The sequence below is a fragment of the Mirounga angustirostris genome, unplaced genomic scaffold, assembly GCF_029215605.1.
Source record: "Mirounga angustirostris isolate CCGP_5_RB_7025 unplaced genomic scaffold, mMirAng1.0.hap1 SCAF_3, whole genome shotgun sequence".
Classification (NCBI taxonomy): Eukaryota; Metazoa; Chordata; class Mammalia; order Carnivora; family Phocidae; genus Mirounga; species Mirounga angustirostris.
In genome coordinates this window covers 102,434,476-102,450,672 of record NW_026991711.1, presented here as the reverse complement: position 1 = coordinate 102,450,672, position 16,197 = coordinate 102,434,476, and the positions used below count along the sequence as shown (strand labels likewise).

Below are 16,197 nucleotides of genomic sequence, written 5' to 3'. Positions count from 1 at the left end.
CAAACTACCTTTTATCAAATACTTAATACATTACTGCCTAAATTGTTCTTAGGCAGTCCCATGTTTTCAAAATTTCTGCAAGGATCGAAAGACTGATGCTACAGTTTAGAAAAGCTAAAGTCACAACTTTCAATTTCCTCTGTGGAACCTTCAAGATATATTCCAAATATGTTGTTTTTAAAATCTTTTTTTTTTTTTTAAGATTATATTTATTTATTTGAGAGAGAGAACACGAGACAGAGCGTGTGTGTGCAGAACATGAATGCGGGGGAGGGGAACAGCAGAAGGAGAGGGAGAAGCAGACTCCCCGCTAAGCAGGGAGCCGGATGTGGGGCTCCATCCCAGAACCCCAGGATCATGACCTGAGCCAACAGCAGACATTCAACCAACTGAGCCACCCAACAGCCCCTTAAAAATCTTTTAATTATAGGGCGCCTGGGTGGCTCAGTTGGTTAAGCGACTGCCTTCGGCTCAGGTCATGATCCTGGAGTCCCGGGATCGAGTCCCGCATCGGGCTCCCTGCTCGGCAGGGAGTCTGCTTCTCCCTCTGACCCTCCTCCCTCTCATGCTCTCTGTCTCTCATTCTCTCTCTCTCAAATAAATAAATAAATAAAATCTTAAAAAAAAAAATCTTTTAATTATAAATGAGTATAGATTTATTATCAAAATCAGAAACATAAAATCAGAACTGTATAAACCGAAAATATAAAGCCTCTGCTTTTCCTCATTTCATGAAATCTACTTCCCAAAAATAACTACTGAAAATAGTTTATCTCTATGCCTGTCATTTAAACATCTCATTTCTCAATTTATTAAAGACCTGGATAAGGAACACATGAAAATTTTGCTTCATTTTACACATTTTACTTCATTAAAGTGTTCCACTCACTGTCTGGTTTTGAAATACAGAGAAGAATCAATGGCAAAACATCAATTTGATAATTTTATAAAAAGTCTAAAATGAGGGAAATCCTACAATCATGCACAATATACCTATTTTTTCACTGTTTCCAGAAAAGTTCTTGCTACCCAAAATACATATGTATGGTCAATGTATCATAATCTGAGTGGAGGCCATGATCTCTACTCAAGCTTTCCTAAGGTGATTTTTAAAATTAAAAGATCCTTGGGGTGCCTGGGGTGGCTCAGTCGGTAAAGTGGCCAACTCTTTTTTTTTTGAGAGAGAGAGAAAGAGAGCACAAGCAGGGGGAAGGGACAGAGGAAGAGGGTGAAGCAGGCTCCCCGCTGAACAGGGAGCCCAATGTGGGGCTCGATCCCAGGACTCAGGGATCATGACCTGAGCCAAAGGCAGATGCTTAACCGACTGAGCCACCCAGGTGCCCCAAAGTGGCCAATTCTTGATTTCCACACAGGTCATGACCTGGGATAGAGCTCTGCCTCAGGCTCCGTGCTCAGCAGGGAGTCTGCCTGAGGATTCTCTCTCCCTCTCCCTCTGCCCCCCGCACCCCCACCCTGGTCACATGAGTGTGAGCCCGCTCTCTCTCTCTCAAATAAATAAATATTTTTAAAATAAAATTAAAAAATAAAAAGATCCTTATGCTACTAAACTAGCAATATAGCAACCCCTTAGAAATTCAATGCATTTTAAATATTTTAATATTAAATTCCAACTTACATAATCTTCACTCTCTGATACAGGATTATTGTTGTCTGTGGAAGAACTTCCATCTAATGGTTTCTCAGAAGCAGCATCAGGGAATAAGAACTTAGGGAGAAAAATAAAAATAACCACATTTCAACCAATTTCCTACTTTGTTGATATTCATAACTCATATAAACACTATTTTATTTTTTTATGGTTTTGCTATTAAAACAATGGAAATGTGCTTATTGTACTGGCCAGTGGGTTCTACATCATATCAAACATTTTCTGTTTTTCTTTAAAAATACATAGTTTCAGTGATAAGCCAATTTTAGAAATCAGAGATTTTTCTTAAAACCACCTGGTTGTGTAGACTAAACAATGAAAAATCTCTTCACTATGATCCATGGTCATTAAATTTATAAAAAAGTATTAGACAAAACCTAAGAGAAAAAATTTAAATACGCACACATTCATGAGGCTCTATGAAGTTATACAGTCCATAGGTTTTCATATATGAAATATTAAGACTATGATATTTAAGATGGTAACTTTACAAGATACCCCTAGAAAGTCGGAAGCAGTCTAAACCTGTAATGACCAGTTCATCTTTTTCCATGTGGTTTCTGTTTACGTGTATGTAGGAATGGTTAAAAAAAAAAAAAAAAAAAAAAATAATCAGTGCATATGGTAACTAGAATAAAATCTCTAAGGATATATTGTTAAGAAGGGGCCTTTCCCAGGGCCACTGGGTGGCTCAGTCGGTTAAGCATCTAACTCTTGATCTCAGCCCAGGTCTTGATCTCAGGGTTGTGGGTTCAGGCCCTGCATTTGGCTCCCTAGCGTAGAGCTTCCTTAAAAAAAAAAGAAGGGGCCTTTTCTGCAGAAATATATTTTCAGTCCTTTTATCACTGTTCCTCCCAAGCACGTGTTGTACTGCTGACTTGTGATTCCTTTTACTATGCATACTATGCCACATATTACAGAATGTGCTCAGGAGACTTTTTCAAATTTAGAGGAACTACTCTGTACCAAACCCCACTACTAGGTACATTTGCAAACAATATCCTAATCTAAAACCACTGTGTAAGGTAAATATTACTGCCCACTTCTTTCAGATACATAAGCTGAAAATCTGGTTAAGAGTTTTATTCAGATTAATGCTGGGATGAGATTAACATCAAGTTTCCACGTCCAGTATTCTTTTCATTGCACTATTCAAAGGTTGTTCCCAAGATTGTCTTAATGCACAAATTGCCAGAAATATGACTATACCTACAATTATAGTAAGAACAGCTATCATTTTACCAGAGGCCTATTATATGCCAGGCAGTGTTAAGAGATGGTCCTTTCATCCTCCAAACAATCTAACAGGGTTTCATTAGCCTCATTTACAGATGACAAAACTGAAATTAAATGACTTACTCAAAATAATATAGTAAAATCAGGATTAACCCTGGTGTGTGTGGTTCCCAGGCTGGGCCTGTTCCACCACTCTATACCTAGGAGACATCTTAGCTCTTTCTAGTACTTACTATAAAGCTTTCCTTAGACTTTTGTGAAAGGAAGCTTTCAAAAATCCAGTTCTGATGTTGACCCTCTGCTTAAAATATTAAACTGCAAGATGAAGCCCGGTGTTTCAGGACTGTTCATCTGTTTCTAAAACCTTCTCTTCAAGATGCAACTCAAGTGCCCTTCTTTATGACACCTTCCCTGATTCCCACTGCCCAGATAGAGACAGACACATCCTCTGCTGTGTTCTCACAGCCAAACTGCCAGACTTCTTCCATGCAACACGGTATTGTAACTACAGTTTACCTTCCTTCTTCCCATTAAACTAGTGGGAATTCTCTGAATGTGGAGACTTCGTTTTACTCATTTTATATTCCCAATCCAGTGCTTGCCACATAGAAGGGACTGGTTGATAATGAATAAATGAGTATACATACAGACATAGAAAGATACCATATTTAGTTACCAAGAAATGAGTATACATACAGACATAGAAAGATACATTTAGTTACCAAGAGAATAGTATTGAGGACATCATTATTCAGTGGTGACTCTTCTACACCTCTGTGTTTTCGTATTTTCTTCTTTGCACTGTGTACCATATTTGAAACTGATAATTTATGAATTGGAACCGGTGCTGGCTCTGTCAACTTTGACAAAGCATGAGTTATATCAGCAATTTCTATAAAAAGAATAGAAACGAACAGAAATTATATCACCAACCTTAGCAAGTTAAAGTGATGAATAAACTGTTGATTGTATAAAACATTTTAGTCACTATTTTCACTGGTATTATATGGTCTCAGAATTACAAAATTTTAAGACACATATTCAGCTTTATATGCGTCCATAATGACAAAGGTGTAACACAAATTATTTCTCTCCAGCAGTTTTAAAGAAACGTCTAAAACTCTGCTTTTCAAAATATCTTACAGTTTTGGTAGAAAGAACTTATTAAATGTGCTTAATTTTTAAGCTCAGGGTAAAGCCCGGAGAGAAATGGTATCAGTCTACTCCATCAAAACTTGTTTTTCCAACTTAATTCAAATGTGAAAATAGATGAAAAGTTACTAGAAAAATGCCAAAGAAAAAGGGTTAGATGTCTGAAAGTAACTTAAAAAAAAGGAAAGTAGGTCACCTCTCCCTTCTTCCTCAAATGTGGATCGTCCAAGAATTTCATCAGTTGACTCCTTTCGACGGCAAATTTTAAAGAATTCAGTGACAAAATCACCTACATAGAAAAAATGTTACTCATATTTGACACTTAACTAAAAGAAATCAGCCCTACAAATTAAAGTACATGTCTTTTCACAAAAGCTATAAGAAAGATTTGGTAGAAAAAGAAACCATTCAGTTTTTCCACCCAAGACAAAAATTAATCCTGTTTCAAAGATAGCCTTGTTCTTCCCTTCTCTCCATGTCACAAGATATTAAAAAAGTTTTTCCTTAGAATCCCTTCTAGAATGAAAGGAAAAGTAACTGTACCTAGTAATATTAATCACTTACTATGTGCCTGAAGAAGACAAATAATTATCTGTTCTCAATGAATTGTAGAAGTAACAAGAATATTACTATATGCACAAAGTGCCACCTTAACTGCCACCCTTCTAGAATTCTGAGTTCATTAAAAAAAATTAAAATTAAAAAGAACTTCTGGTCCTTTCATGAAGATGGTACCAAAGGTCAAGAAGGAAGCCCCTGCCCCTCCCAAAGACGAAGCTGAAGCAAAAGCTTTGAAGGCCATGAAAGCGGTGCTGAAAGGCGTCCACAGTCACAAAAAAAAAAAGATCTGCATATTGCCTACGTTCCGATGATCCCAGACACTGCGTGTCCGAAGGCAGCCCAAATATCCTCAGAAGAGCGCCCCCAGGAGAAACAAGCTTGATCACTATGCCATCATCAAGTTCCCCCCTGACTACTGAGTCAGCCATGAAGACAACAACACACTTGTGTTCATTGTGGATGTCAAGGCCAACAAGCACCAGATCAAACAGGCTGTGAAGAAGCTCTACGACACTGAGGTGGCCAAGGTCAATACCTTGTCAAGCCTGATGGAGAGAAGGCATTTGTTTCACTGGCTCCTATGATGCTTTGGATGTTGCCAACAAAATTGGGATCATCTAAACTGAGTCCAGCTGGCTAAATCTAATTTTTTTCACCACAAAAACAAAAACAAAAAACCTGAAGATATGTTTCTAGAGGATTAAGAAATCATGTAGCATAAAGTTATTTTAGCTTCAGCTGCATTATTAATGGTACACTTCCTGTCATTATTATAAGGGGAAAAGGTTTGATATCTTCTGAAGACCTGCAATGAGACATTTGTACAAAAAAATTAAAGTTTAACAGGAATTAAAGTTTAACTAATCATCAGTACTAAAACTACCAGACAATACAAGATATTAAATTCATCAACTAGTTCTGAATAAATCTAGAACACTTTCTGGACTTCTTTAGAAAAGTAAGATAATCCTATAATTCAATCATATAAACTATATGACTCTAGTTAATTATATGACTACATAATCCTTTAATCTCATCATATAAACACATAAAGTCAAAGAGTAGGGTGGGATCATGGAACAATAACTTAAAATGAGAATACTTTAAATTCTAAGGTCCTCTACAATTACCACAGAAGTCAGTGGATGAGAAACAATAAGGAACTAGGAAACAATTCAGTAAATAAATTTAATGATTTAATAATCCAATGATTTAACAAGGGAAACTATTTATTGAGCATTTACTGTACAAAAGGCTGTGTATTAAATGTGATACACAAACACACACATAATCTTATTTGATCCTCTCAATAACTCTATGTATATACTATTGTCTCTATTTTACGGAGACTTGAAGAAATTAACAAAACTTGTTCAAACTGGCAGACCCAGGATTTAGAATAAAAATTCTAAAACTCTTAATACCAACCCTCCACTGTCTCCCTAATACCCCAAGACAAATTCACCAATGGCAGGAATTTTACCTTCTACATCTTTGTATTCACCATTATGTAGTTGGCAAAAATGGCAAGTGCTAATTAGCATTTAATGAATAGCATGTGATGAATTTTAAAGAACCCAATAAAATAATATTTTAGAGAAATGCATCATTACTGTCATCAATAAATAGTAACTCCATTAGCTGAATGGTAATATATCAGGTTATATGGAATAAAGGTGGTTTATATAAAAAAACAGAAATGAAATATCTTCATATGTACTAAATATGAGAGAAAAAGATGGAAAGACACATCGAGGAGATGGGTTCAGAAGACTTCATGAAAGAGACACAGCTACAAAAATGATAAAAGAAAGAAATGCCAGATATGGGATACAATAATATTATCCCAAAGGCAAATTAACATTTTTTCAAGTATTTCTATTTATGATATTTCACTTGATCCTTTACACCTCTTTCCCTCTATCAGAAAATAGGTTTGCAGATGTGGTACAACCCTACAGAAGGGCTCGTTCTTCCCCTCACATACCACAAGTCCAGAGGATGGCAAAAGGCAGAAAGTGCTGCACTAACAAGAACGGAAGATGCAAACTGCCAGAAGAAGAAAAGAAGGGAGTAACATAAAAGCCTTAGAAGAATAAAACTCAGATCATGAGAAAATATGTGAGAATTCTGAGATGTAGACTGCTTAAAGCTAAAAGACAAGAAAGAAATCCTGTGGGTGCCTGGGTGGTTCAGTCGTTAAGCATCTGCCTTGGGCTCAGGTCATGGTCCCAGGGTCCTGGAATCGAGTCCCATTGGGCTCCCTGCTCAGCGGGAAGCCTGCTTCTCCCTCTCCCACTCCCCCCTGCTTGTGTTCCCTCTCTCACTGTGTCTCTCTCTGTCAAATAAATAAATGAATTCTTTAAAAAAAATAAAAAATAAAAAAAAGAAAGAAATACTGCTAGTGCTATTCAAGACTTACTAGGACTCACCGCTGTTGACAAAGATTTCTTTTTTAGTGGTATTAACCGAGAAGATCACAAATGTAAAAAAACAAAAATGTACCCTTTTGATAGGTGAAATAAAGTATAAAGAATACATTCAGTCTTCCTAATCTGGAAGATGGGCAGATTGGTGGGGAAGGAACATAATTTCAGGAAAGGATGTCTTACCCAGCAAACACTGAGGATTTTCAGCTTTTCGAACTCGAACAGACCAATGGGGAGCCTGAATAGGATCCAAATCACTAAAATACAAAACAAAATAAACAAAGATCCTAATTATGACAATGTACAACTCATTAATTTATCAAAATGCAGCCTAATTAATTATATAAAAGGACGAGCAATCCATTTTGCCTCCCTTAAACTTACTGTTACTCAGATAAGGCCATTTGGGTAAGTTTAAAAAAAAAACCCAAAAAACCCAGAATTAAGAAATCAAAGTTTGTAGACAAAAAAGCAAAAAAGAAAAACCACAATCAAAACACACATATAAAAATTATTCTGAGGGCGCCTGGGTGGCTCAGTCGTTAAGCGTCTGCCTTCGGCTCAGGTCATGATCCCAGGGTCCTGGGATCGAGCCCCACATCGGGCTCCCTGCTCAGCGGGAAGCCTGCTTCTCCCTCTCCCACTCCCTCTGCTTGTGTTCCCTCTCTCGCTGTGTCTCTCTGTCAAATAAATAAAATCTTTAAAAAAAAAAAAAATTATTCTGAACAGGCAATGTACACAGATAATCTAATAAAACAATTAATTTTAGAAATAATAAAGAAATGATCTTAGTTTTTTTACAACACTAATAGTAAAAACAGAGACTACAAAAATTTGCACAAGATCAAATGTGCCCTATTTTCTCAATTAAATAGATTATTACACATCCACTTAATGGACTATGCAGCAATTTTAAAAATAACAACACAGATCTTTATTTATGGGCATATAATATGTAAAGATACATACTAAATAAAGCAAATATATAAATTTAAACTTTAAAAATATACGCTCCCATAAAAATACTGATTCATTATGTTGTACATGTGAAACTAATATAATGTTACATGCCAATTACATCTCAATTTAAAAACAAAAAAGTATACACCCCAAAATGCTAACTGGCTATTTTTTAAGTAACAGGATTGCATGTAGTCCTTATTTTCTTCTTTATAGCCGTCTAAATTATGTGATTAAGAAAGCTCATGTTACTTTTATCATCAACAAATACAACCTATTTATTTTCTGATTAAGAAAGCTCATGTTACTTTTATCATCAGCAAATACAACCCATTTATTTTAATTACAACAAAAAAGTGTCCTATTTCTCACTGTTCTGCATCATGCATGAGAGATACTAAAATTGTGCTCCTCTCTCTCCACATTCTTCCTAATGTTTGCTATAATTTTTGAGTTGTTTCCATTGCACAAGAGTATATGACTGGGAAGTTTCATTATTTATGACATTTAATGTTCAAATATTACTCCCACACATTCTAATGACAATCACCTCTTCAAAGTATTTCATGAACTGCTTCTAACTAGCTAAGAAAAGTTCAAGAGAATTATGCACTATATCCCTCTTGAAGACATCTTTGCTAAAACAAAGTAAGACTGAGGTTGTTCAGGGTAGGGGGGACGGGTTAAATAGGTGACAGAAATTAAGGGGTGCACTTGAGATAAGCACAGGGTCATGTATGGAAGTGTGGAATTACTACGTTGTACACTTAAAACTAATATAACACTATATGTTAACTAACTGGAATAAAAACAAAAACTTAAAAAAAGGGAGACCGTTCATTATCCCTGAACTAAAGATCACATCCCCAAGGTCAACAGCTTAAAATACATCTCTAATACATATCTAATCAGCCTAAAAAGCGACCTTTAAAAGTAAAAAATCAACCAACCTAATCAGAAACTGATAGAAAAAGGAAAGTTGCTAACCACTTGGCAGTTAATTTATTCTACTGAAATGTTTGAATCTCAATATACTACTCTTAACATACTTACGAATAAACATCATTATCCACAATGATACCTTCTGTCAGGTGAGGCCATGTAGTTGCTAAATGGAGTTCACTAAAATAAAACATAAAATATATCCAAAAGCTTTAATATTGTATGTATATCCTCTGACTCAGCAATTCTACTTCTAGAAATGTATTCTAAGTAAATAACCAGAAATGTACATATAAGTATGTTAAAAGTGGTGCTATCTATAATATAGTAAAACAGGAGATGACCAGTTTATTAGCAAATGGTAGCACACCCATATGAAGTTAATGTCTTGCAGACATTAAAAACACATACTATACCTAACAGCCCAAAAGTGTAAATAACCCCAATATCTATCAGCTGATCAATGGATAAATAAAATGTGGTATTAGCCATATAATGGCATATTCTACACCAATAAAAAGCAATGAAATACTGACCATGCTACAATACAGATGAACCTCAAAAACATTTTGCTAAATGAAAGAAGTCGGACACAAAAGGCCACGTACTGGATAACACAATTCATATGCAATGTCCGGAACAGGCAAATCCATAAGGAAAGAAGGTAGATTAGTATTTGCCTAGAGCTGGAGGGCCTGGGGAGATCAATGGGATGACAGCTAAGAGGGGAAGGGTTTCTTTTTGGGATGATGAAAGTGTTGTGGAATTAGAAAGAGATGATGATAGCACAACTTTGGAAACACTAAAAACCACTGAATTTTATACTTTATACGGTGAATTTTATGGTACATGAATTATATCTCAATTTTGAAAAACTCATGTTATATATCAGAGGTTAGCAAACGTTTTCTACAAACGACCACATAGCAAATATTCTAGGCTTTTGGGACCATGTAGTCTCTGTTATATTCTTGGTTTTTTCTTTTAAAACTCTAAAAATGTAAAAGAGATACAGAAACAGGCTACTGGCCAGATTTGGTCCAAGGTCATAGTTCGCTGACCTCTTAATATAGATAAATTTTTTTTTTTTAAAGATTTTATTTAGGGCACCTGGGTGGCTCAGTCGGTTAAGCGTCTGCCTTCGGCTCAGGTCATGATCCCAGGGTCCTGGGATCGAGTCCCACATTGGGCTCCCTGCTCTGCGGGGAGCCTGCTTCTCCCTCTCCCACTCCCCCTGCTTGTGTTCCCTCTCTTGCTGTATCTCTCTCTGTTAAATAAATAAATAAAATCTTTAAAAAAAAAAAAAAGATTTTATTTATTTGAGAGACAGAGAGCACATGAGAGGGGGGAGGGTCAGAGGGAGAAGCAGGCTCCCTGCTGAGCCGGGAGCCCAACGTGGGACTCGATTCTGGGACTCCAGGATCATGACCTGAGCCGAAGGCAGTTGCTTAACCAACTGAGCCACCCAGGCGCCCCAATATAGATAAATTTTAAGTTTCAAAAAGTTTGCATGTAAAATAAAGCAAGCAAGCCACAAAACATAGAGGATGACATATATTTATAAAATATACAAACATACCGAGTGAAGAAGAGTTATCATAGCAGGCCTGATACTTAGAAAAGGACAACCTGCGAGGTTCACCCTTGACTTGCCATCTGGGAACTTAGATTTTGGGGGGTTCTTATCATTCCTTGATAGGGGTGGCTCACTGTGCCTAAACTACTACCTAAACAGTATGGTTTATGCTGAACGCCTGCCTTCCTCTGGTACATGGACAGAATGCCTAAGTAACCAGCCTCAGATAAACACACCATGTAGTGAGCCTCTAATGAGTTTCCCTGGTAGACAGCCTTTCACACGTCACAATTCATTGCTAGGAGAATTAAGTGTGTCCTGAGTAACTACACTGGGAAAGGAAGCTGGTCCTTGGTTGGCTCTGGACCTCAACCTATGTGCCTTTTCTCTTTCCTGATTTTTGCATTATATCCTTTCAATGTAATACACCATAGCCATGAGCACAATTAAATGCTGTGAATCCTCCTAGCAAATCACTGAACTGGAGAGTCTTGCAGAGACCAAGTTGTCATCAGTGACCATCTATGAGTAGTGGGATTATAAATTAGTGAATATTTTTTTTCCTGTCGAGATTTTGAACCCACTTCTTGGAGAGTAAAGTTTGGAGAGTAAAGAAGCCAAAAGAACCAATTACTTATTTTCTCTGATCTTCAGTGGTGCTCAACTGACTGGCAGCTCCAGTCTGGACTCTACATTTTAGAATTCACTGTGGTAACAGGGCCAGAATCTACAACAATATAGTATAACCTTGGTTAATAACTGGACAACTAGCCACCACTGGCTCAATCCTATTTTCTGAACTGGGTCCTATAATGGTCCCAATTAAACTTCTGTGTTACCAAATACCTCTTCAGTAAGTTGATTTTTTCACTGAATTAGTCACAGTTGACTACTATAGTTTACAACTAAGAAACTTGACTAGCAAACATGGTTTTTGCCTCTTTTTATGTTTTCTAAATTTCCCTTACTTAGCATAAATTTATTACTTTCATAATAAAATAAATTTTTAAGGTAAAAAAATGACTAGACAGTATGTAATATTAAAGGACATGAATGATTACAAGTTTAAAATTCTAAGCTCTGAAATAATTTTAGGTATTAACCTCAGATTCATTTCCTAAGTTTTTAAAAAATATTTTTAGTTATTTTTTTCCAACAGAAAGAGAGACAGCGAGAGAGGGAACACAAGCAGGGGGAGTGGGAGAGGGAGAAGCAGGCTTCCCGCAGAGCAGGGAGCTAGACCGCGGAGCAGGGAGCTAGATGTGGGACTCGATCCCAGGACCCTGGGATCATGACCTGAGCTGAAGGCAGACGCTTAATGACTAAGTCCCAGGCGCCCCCTAAGCTTTTATGACTATGTTCTCTCCTCACCCTCTAACTACAGAACAACTTCTCTGACAAGGAGGGGACACTGAAAAATGCCTCATTCCCTCTTCCACCACCAAAGATTCCTTTTCAAAAGCAATTGTGCATGCCCACAGCATTTGCGATTTAAATGGTTTACCATACACACCATCTCATTCCCAAATTATTTTTGTACTCTTCTTTGATCATCTATTTCTCTGCTGATTCCTCATCATGACTTAAAATTAAGAAATATTTATTAATTAATTCCTTCACATTTCTATTACCAGGTCAATTTTATTCTCTCTCCCTAAAATTTTCTCTAAGCAAAATCTAATGACTGAACCAGCTGGAGGGCCACAAATATACCATTTCTCCCTTATTTACTATGCCTTGATGGCCACCTTCTTTATCCTCTGGTAAATTTCATCAAACTCTTCCCTGTATCAAGGCCTTTACACAGGCTCTTCATTCCACCTGCAATGGTCATTCTCTCTCTCTGCCTGGCTAAATCCTCCCTGAGACACTTCCTTTCAGAATACTTTCCTGATGGCATCCCAATCCAAACTAGTTTCTCATTTTACTGTTATTATAACCTGTACATTTCCTTCAAATTACCCCACAGCTTATAAAACTGTTCACTTATTTAGGTGATTATTTTGTCCATTTCCTTCAATCAGATTGTAAATGCCAAGAAGCCAGAAAGTGTTTTATTTACTTCTATAGCTTCCTAATTCAGCATAGTGCCTGGCACATATAATAAATATCAATTACAAAAGATACTTACTTTATCTTTCCCTTGAGTGATTTTAAGTTAAAACTACTACTATTTCTACCTCTATGTAAGAGTATTAAGAATGTATGTATGCGGGGCGCCTGGGTGGCTCAGTCGTTAAGCGTCTGCCTTCGGCTCAGGTCATGATCCCAGGGTCCTGGGATCGAGCCCCACATCGGGCTCCCTGCTCCGCGGGAAGCCTGCTTCTCCCTCTCCCACTCCCCCTGTTTGTGTTCCCTCTCTCGCGCTGTCTCTCTGTCAAATAAATAAATAAAATCTTTAAAAAAAAAAAAAGAATGTATGTATGCGTGATAATCTCCCCACAACAATATGCCACTCGCAAAGAACCTCCTTCATCCCTCCCTGAAAGAGAAGATTCGGAAGCACAAGAAGAAGTGCCTGGTGCAGAGCCCCAAATCCTACTTCATGAACATGAAGTGCCCACAAGGCTACAAAATCACCACCATCTTTAGCCATGCACAGTTTTGTGAGTTGGCTGCTCCACTATCCTTTGCCAGCCTATAGGAGGAAAAGCAAGGCTTACAGAAGGATGCTCCTTCAGACAGAAACAGCACTAAAAGCACCCTGAATCAAAATGAGTGGGAAACCATCCCAATAAACACATTTTGGATACAAAAAAAAAATTTAAAAAAAGGTATGGATGTTTGTGCATATATTTTTTAATTAGCCAAGTAGTTTAAACAAATAAGACAGTTTCTAAATCAGCATTATTTATATTTTCCAAATATTTTGCTCTCAGTGATTAAATTTTCCAAGGCTTACATTTTTTTATAAAGCAAAATTTTCTTAAAGTTCAGTAGCTCTTCTAGAAAAGCAGTTGGGTAACCTAAGAGGTCTGACTTAAGCCTTAATTTGTACATTTGGAAAAAGTGGTCAGGAATAATGTAAATATTTGTTAATTCTCGGTGATGACTACATGAAAGTTTGTTATACATGACATTCTCTGTGCTTTTCAATATATAAAATGTTTCCCAAAAAGTAGGCCAAGAATCACTTCTATAAAGAATAATCAGTAAGTGGCATTATACACATTTTATGTATTATTTGAAAGCTTCTTTTACTTCTAAATTACAGAGGAAAAACAAAACAAACGGACAGACTGTTAGATATAGGTCTGCTTCCGGTACTGTACTCATTCCAGAAGGCTACAAAACACAGTAATCACTATTAATAGGATTTAAAAAGTAAAGTCCCAGGGCACCTGAGTGGCTCAGTCAGTTAAGCATCTGCCTTTGGCTCAAGTAATGATTTCAGAGTTCTGGGATGGAGCCCCATGTTGGGCTCCCTGCTCAGCAGGGAGTCTGCTTCTCCCTCTGTCCCTCCCCTCTGTTCCTGCACATGTGCTCTCTCTCTCTCAAATAAATAAAATCTTAAAAAAAAAAAAGTAATCCCATAATTCAAATGATATCCCACCTTATAGGATCTTCACAGGCACCAAATGGTAATTTGCCAAACTCCAGGCCTCCAACTTCTCCTCCTACAAGGGCATCTATATCTAAACAAAAGGAATATTTTTCCATTATTCAGCAAAAAATGAAGAAATAAGAATTTAATTAGGTTAGCTCTTTGGGCAATCATATATTTAAATGTGCCTATATCAAGAGCACACACAGAAAGTTAGCAAAGAATCTTTAACTGGACTGCTTGTAATAAAAGCAGTTATAATAAATACAATGTTATAATAAGAGAACAATTCCTATTTTTTTAGTGTTTCATTCAAGCCATGCATTCTACATTTTACCTTTTTGAAATATTCTTTAAACAATGCTTGAGAGAACATTAATCCTGTAAATTTTTTTGCATTTTCTAAGAATGTGATTAATATCATCTAAAAGAAAGATTATCCAAGTATTTAAAAATGTAATCACCAACCTACAGTTCTGCTGTCAATAATTTCTGAATAGCAAATCAGTTATCATTAATAAATTTTTATTTCAGATGGCAGTACATGGAAATAATTTAAGTTCAACAAAGAATTTCCTTTCTGTTATGAATAGTATCTGTTATGAATAGCGATTAGAGGAGAATGTAGCGGGTAAATCACTCTCCTTACTCCACCCCTCTTAAAGAACTAATAAAACACTTTTAAAAGACATCAAAAAGATTTCTCTTTGAAATAATTCAAATGGTTGCTTTTCATTATTTGCACTATACTGGGAATTCCACAAATTAAAGTCCATTGTTGAGTTATGAATATTCCCCAGATTTGCTAAAATCATGTTTGACAATTATCTGCAACCTAACCAAATTAAAATTAGTCATTAAATAGGGCTCAATTACTTGAATCAGTAAACTTTCTCAAGTCAATTTCATTCCATTTTTCCAACTAAAGAATGCTTATAATAATAAATATTACAATGACTAGGTTTATTACAAGATGTGAATTTTTAAGAGCTTCAAAATGTGTAGTAAGCATATTTTATAAATTAATAAGCTAAAAATTATTACTAGACCATAACTGTGCAAAAGTTTTAATTCAATTAAAAGTTCCGAAGCGGGGCACAGGGGTGGCTCAGTCAGTTAGGCATCCAACTCTTGATTTCAGCTCAGGTCATGATCTCAGGGTTGTGAGACTGAGCCCCATGGCTAGCTCCACACTGCGAGTGGAGCCTGCTTAAGATTCTCTCTCTCCCTTCTCCCTCTCTTTAAAAAAAAAAGCAAAAAAACAAACACACACACACACAAAGTTCAGAAGCAACACTGTGGAATGAAAGTATCATGGGATTTGGAGTTTGACCAGTGTTTGAAAGCAAACTTTATCATTTGATGACCATGTGACCCTGGGCCAGTTACCTATGTTCTCAAAGACACATATATTCTCTAAGAAACATCACAGATAAATGATAATTACATGAAATAATATATAAAATGCCAAGCACAGTGTGTGGCCCATATTACATGTTCAAATCCCTTCCTTCCCTTTATAGGAGAAAATATTAAAAATTTATATGGCCTTCAATTCACTGCAAACGGTTAATATTTTGGTCATCATTAAAAAAGAACTGGCGGGGCACCTGGGTGGCTCAGTTGGTTAAGCAACTGCCTTCGGCTCAGGTCATGATCCTGGAGTCCCAGGATCGAGTCCCGCATCGGGCTCCCTGCTCGGCAGGGACTCTGCTTCTCCCTCTGACCCTCCCCCCTCTCATGCTCTCTCTCTCTCTCATTCTCTCTCTCAAATTAAAAAAAAAAAAAAAAAGAACTGGCAAGAGAACATTAATAAAGGCTTTACTGGCAATCAAAATTATAATGCTAACATTCTGGCTCTTGGGCTTCCTCTTATATCACCACAGACTGTAACATCTTGGGAAATATTTAAAATTGACTAATAATAGAGCAGCCTTTAAAAAAAAGGAAAAGGAGGGCAGGAACTGAAACTTTCACAGAGAAGCTGGCTACAAATTGTCTAGAGGGTATTGTCTGGAAACTAAAATTACCAAAATGAACACTTAAGTCTTTCTTCTAATTTAATTCACAGCTTAGCTTTTATTTCCCTTTGTTATAGTTTAGTTGCAATTCTTTCATTGTACATTAG

At 36.7% G+C, this 16,197-nt stretch overlaps 1 protein-coding gene and 1 pseudogene across 3 annotated transcripts in view; one reads left to right on the top strand and one right to left on the bottom strand.

Moving 5' to 3' along the window:
* The window catches only part of RAB3GAP1 (RAB3 GTPase activating protein catalytic subunit 1), a 114,873-nt gene that overhangs the window by 36,109 nt on the left and 62,567 nt on the right, over positions 1 to 16,197 (bottom strand). For all 3 annotated transcript variants that reach the window (XR_010410123.1, XM_045868963.2, XM_064586453.1), the window contains exons 9-14: positions 14,079 to 14,160; positions 9,061 to 9,129; positions 7,231 to 7,304; positions 4,254 to 4,346; positions 3,628 to 3,797; positions 1,637 to 1,726 (exon numbers count right to left, since the gene is read on the bottom strand). Coding sequence is in view for 2 of the 3 variants with exons in the window: in XM_045868963.2 (XP_045724919.1) it covers positions 1,637 to 1,726; positions 3,628 to 3,797; positions 4,254 to 4,346; positions 7,231 to 7,304; positions 9,061 to 9,129; positions 14,079 to 14,160 (578 nt within the window). In the remaining variant the exon portion in view is untranslated. The remainder of the gene's footprint in view (positions 1 to 1,636; positions 1,727 to 3,627; positions 3,798 to 4,253; positions 4,347 to 7,230; positions 7,305 to 9,060; positions 9,130 to 14,078; positions 14,161 to 16,197) is intronic.
* On the top strand, positions 12,894 to 13,222 carry LOC123839470 (small ribosomal subunit protein eS27-like; annotated as a pseudogene).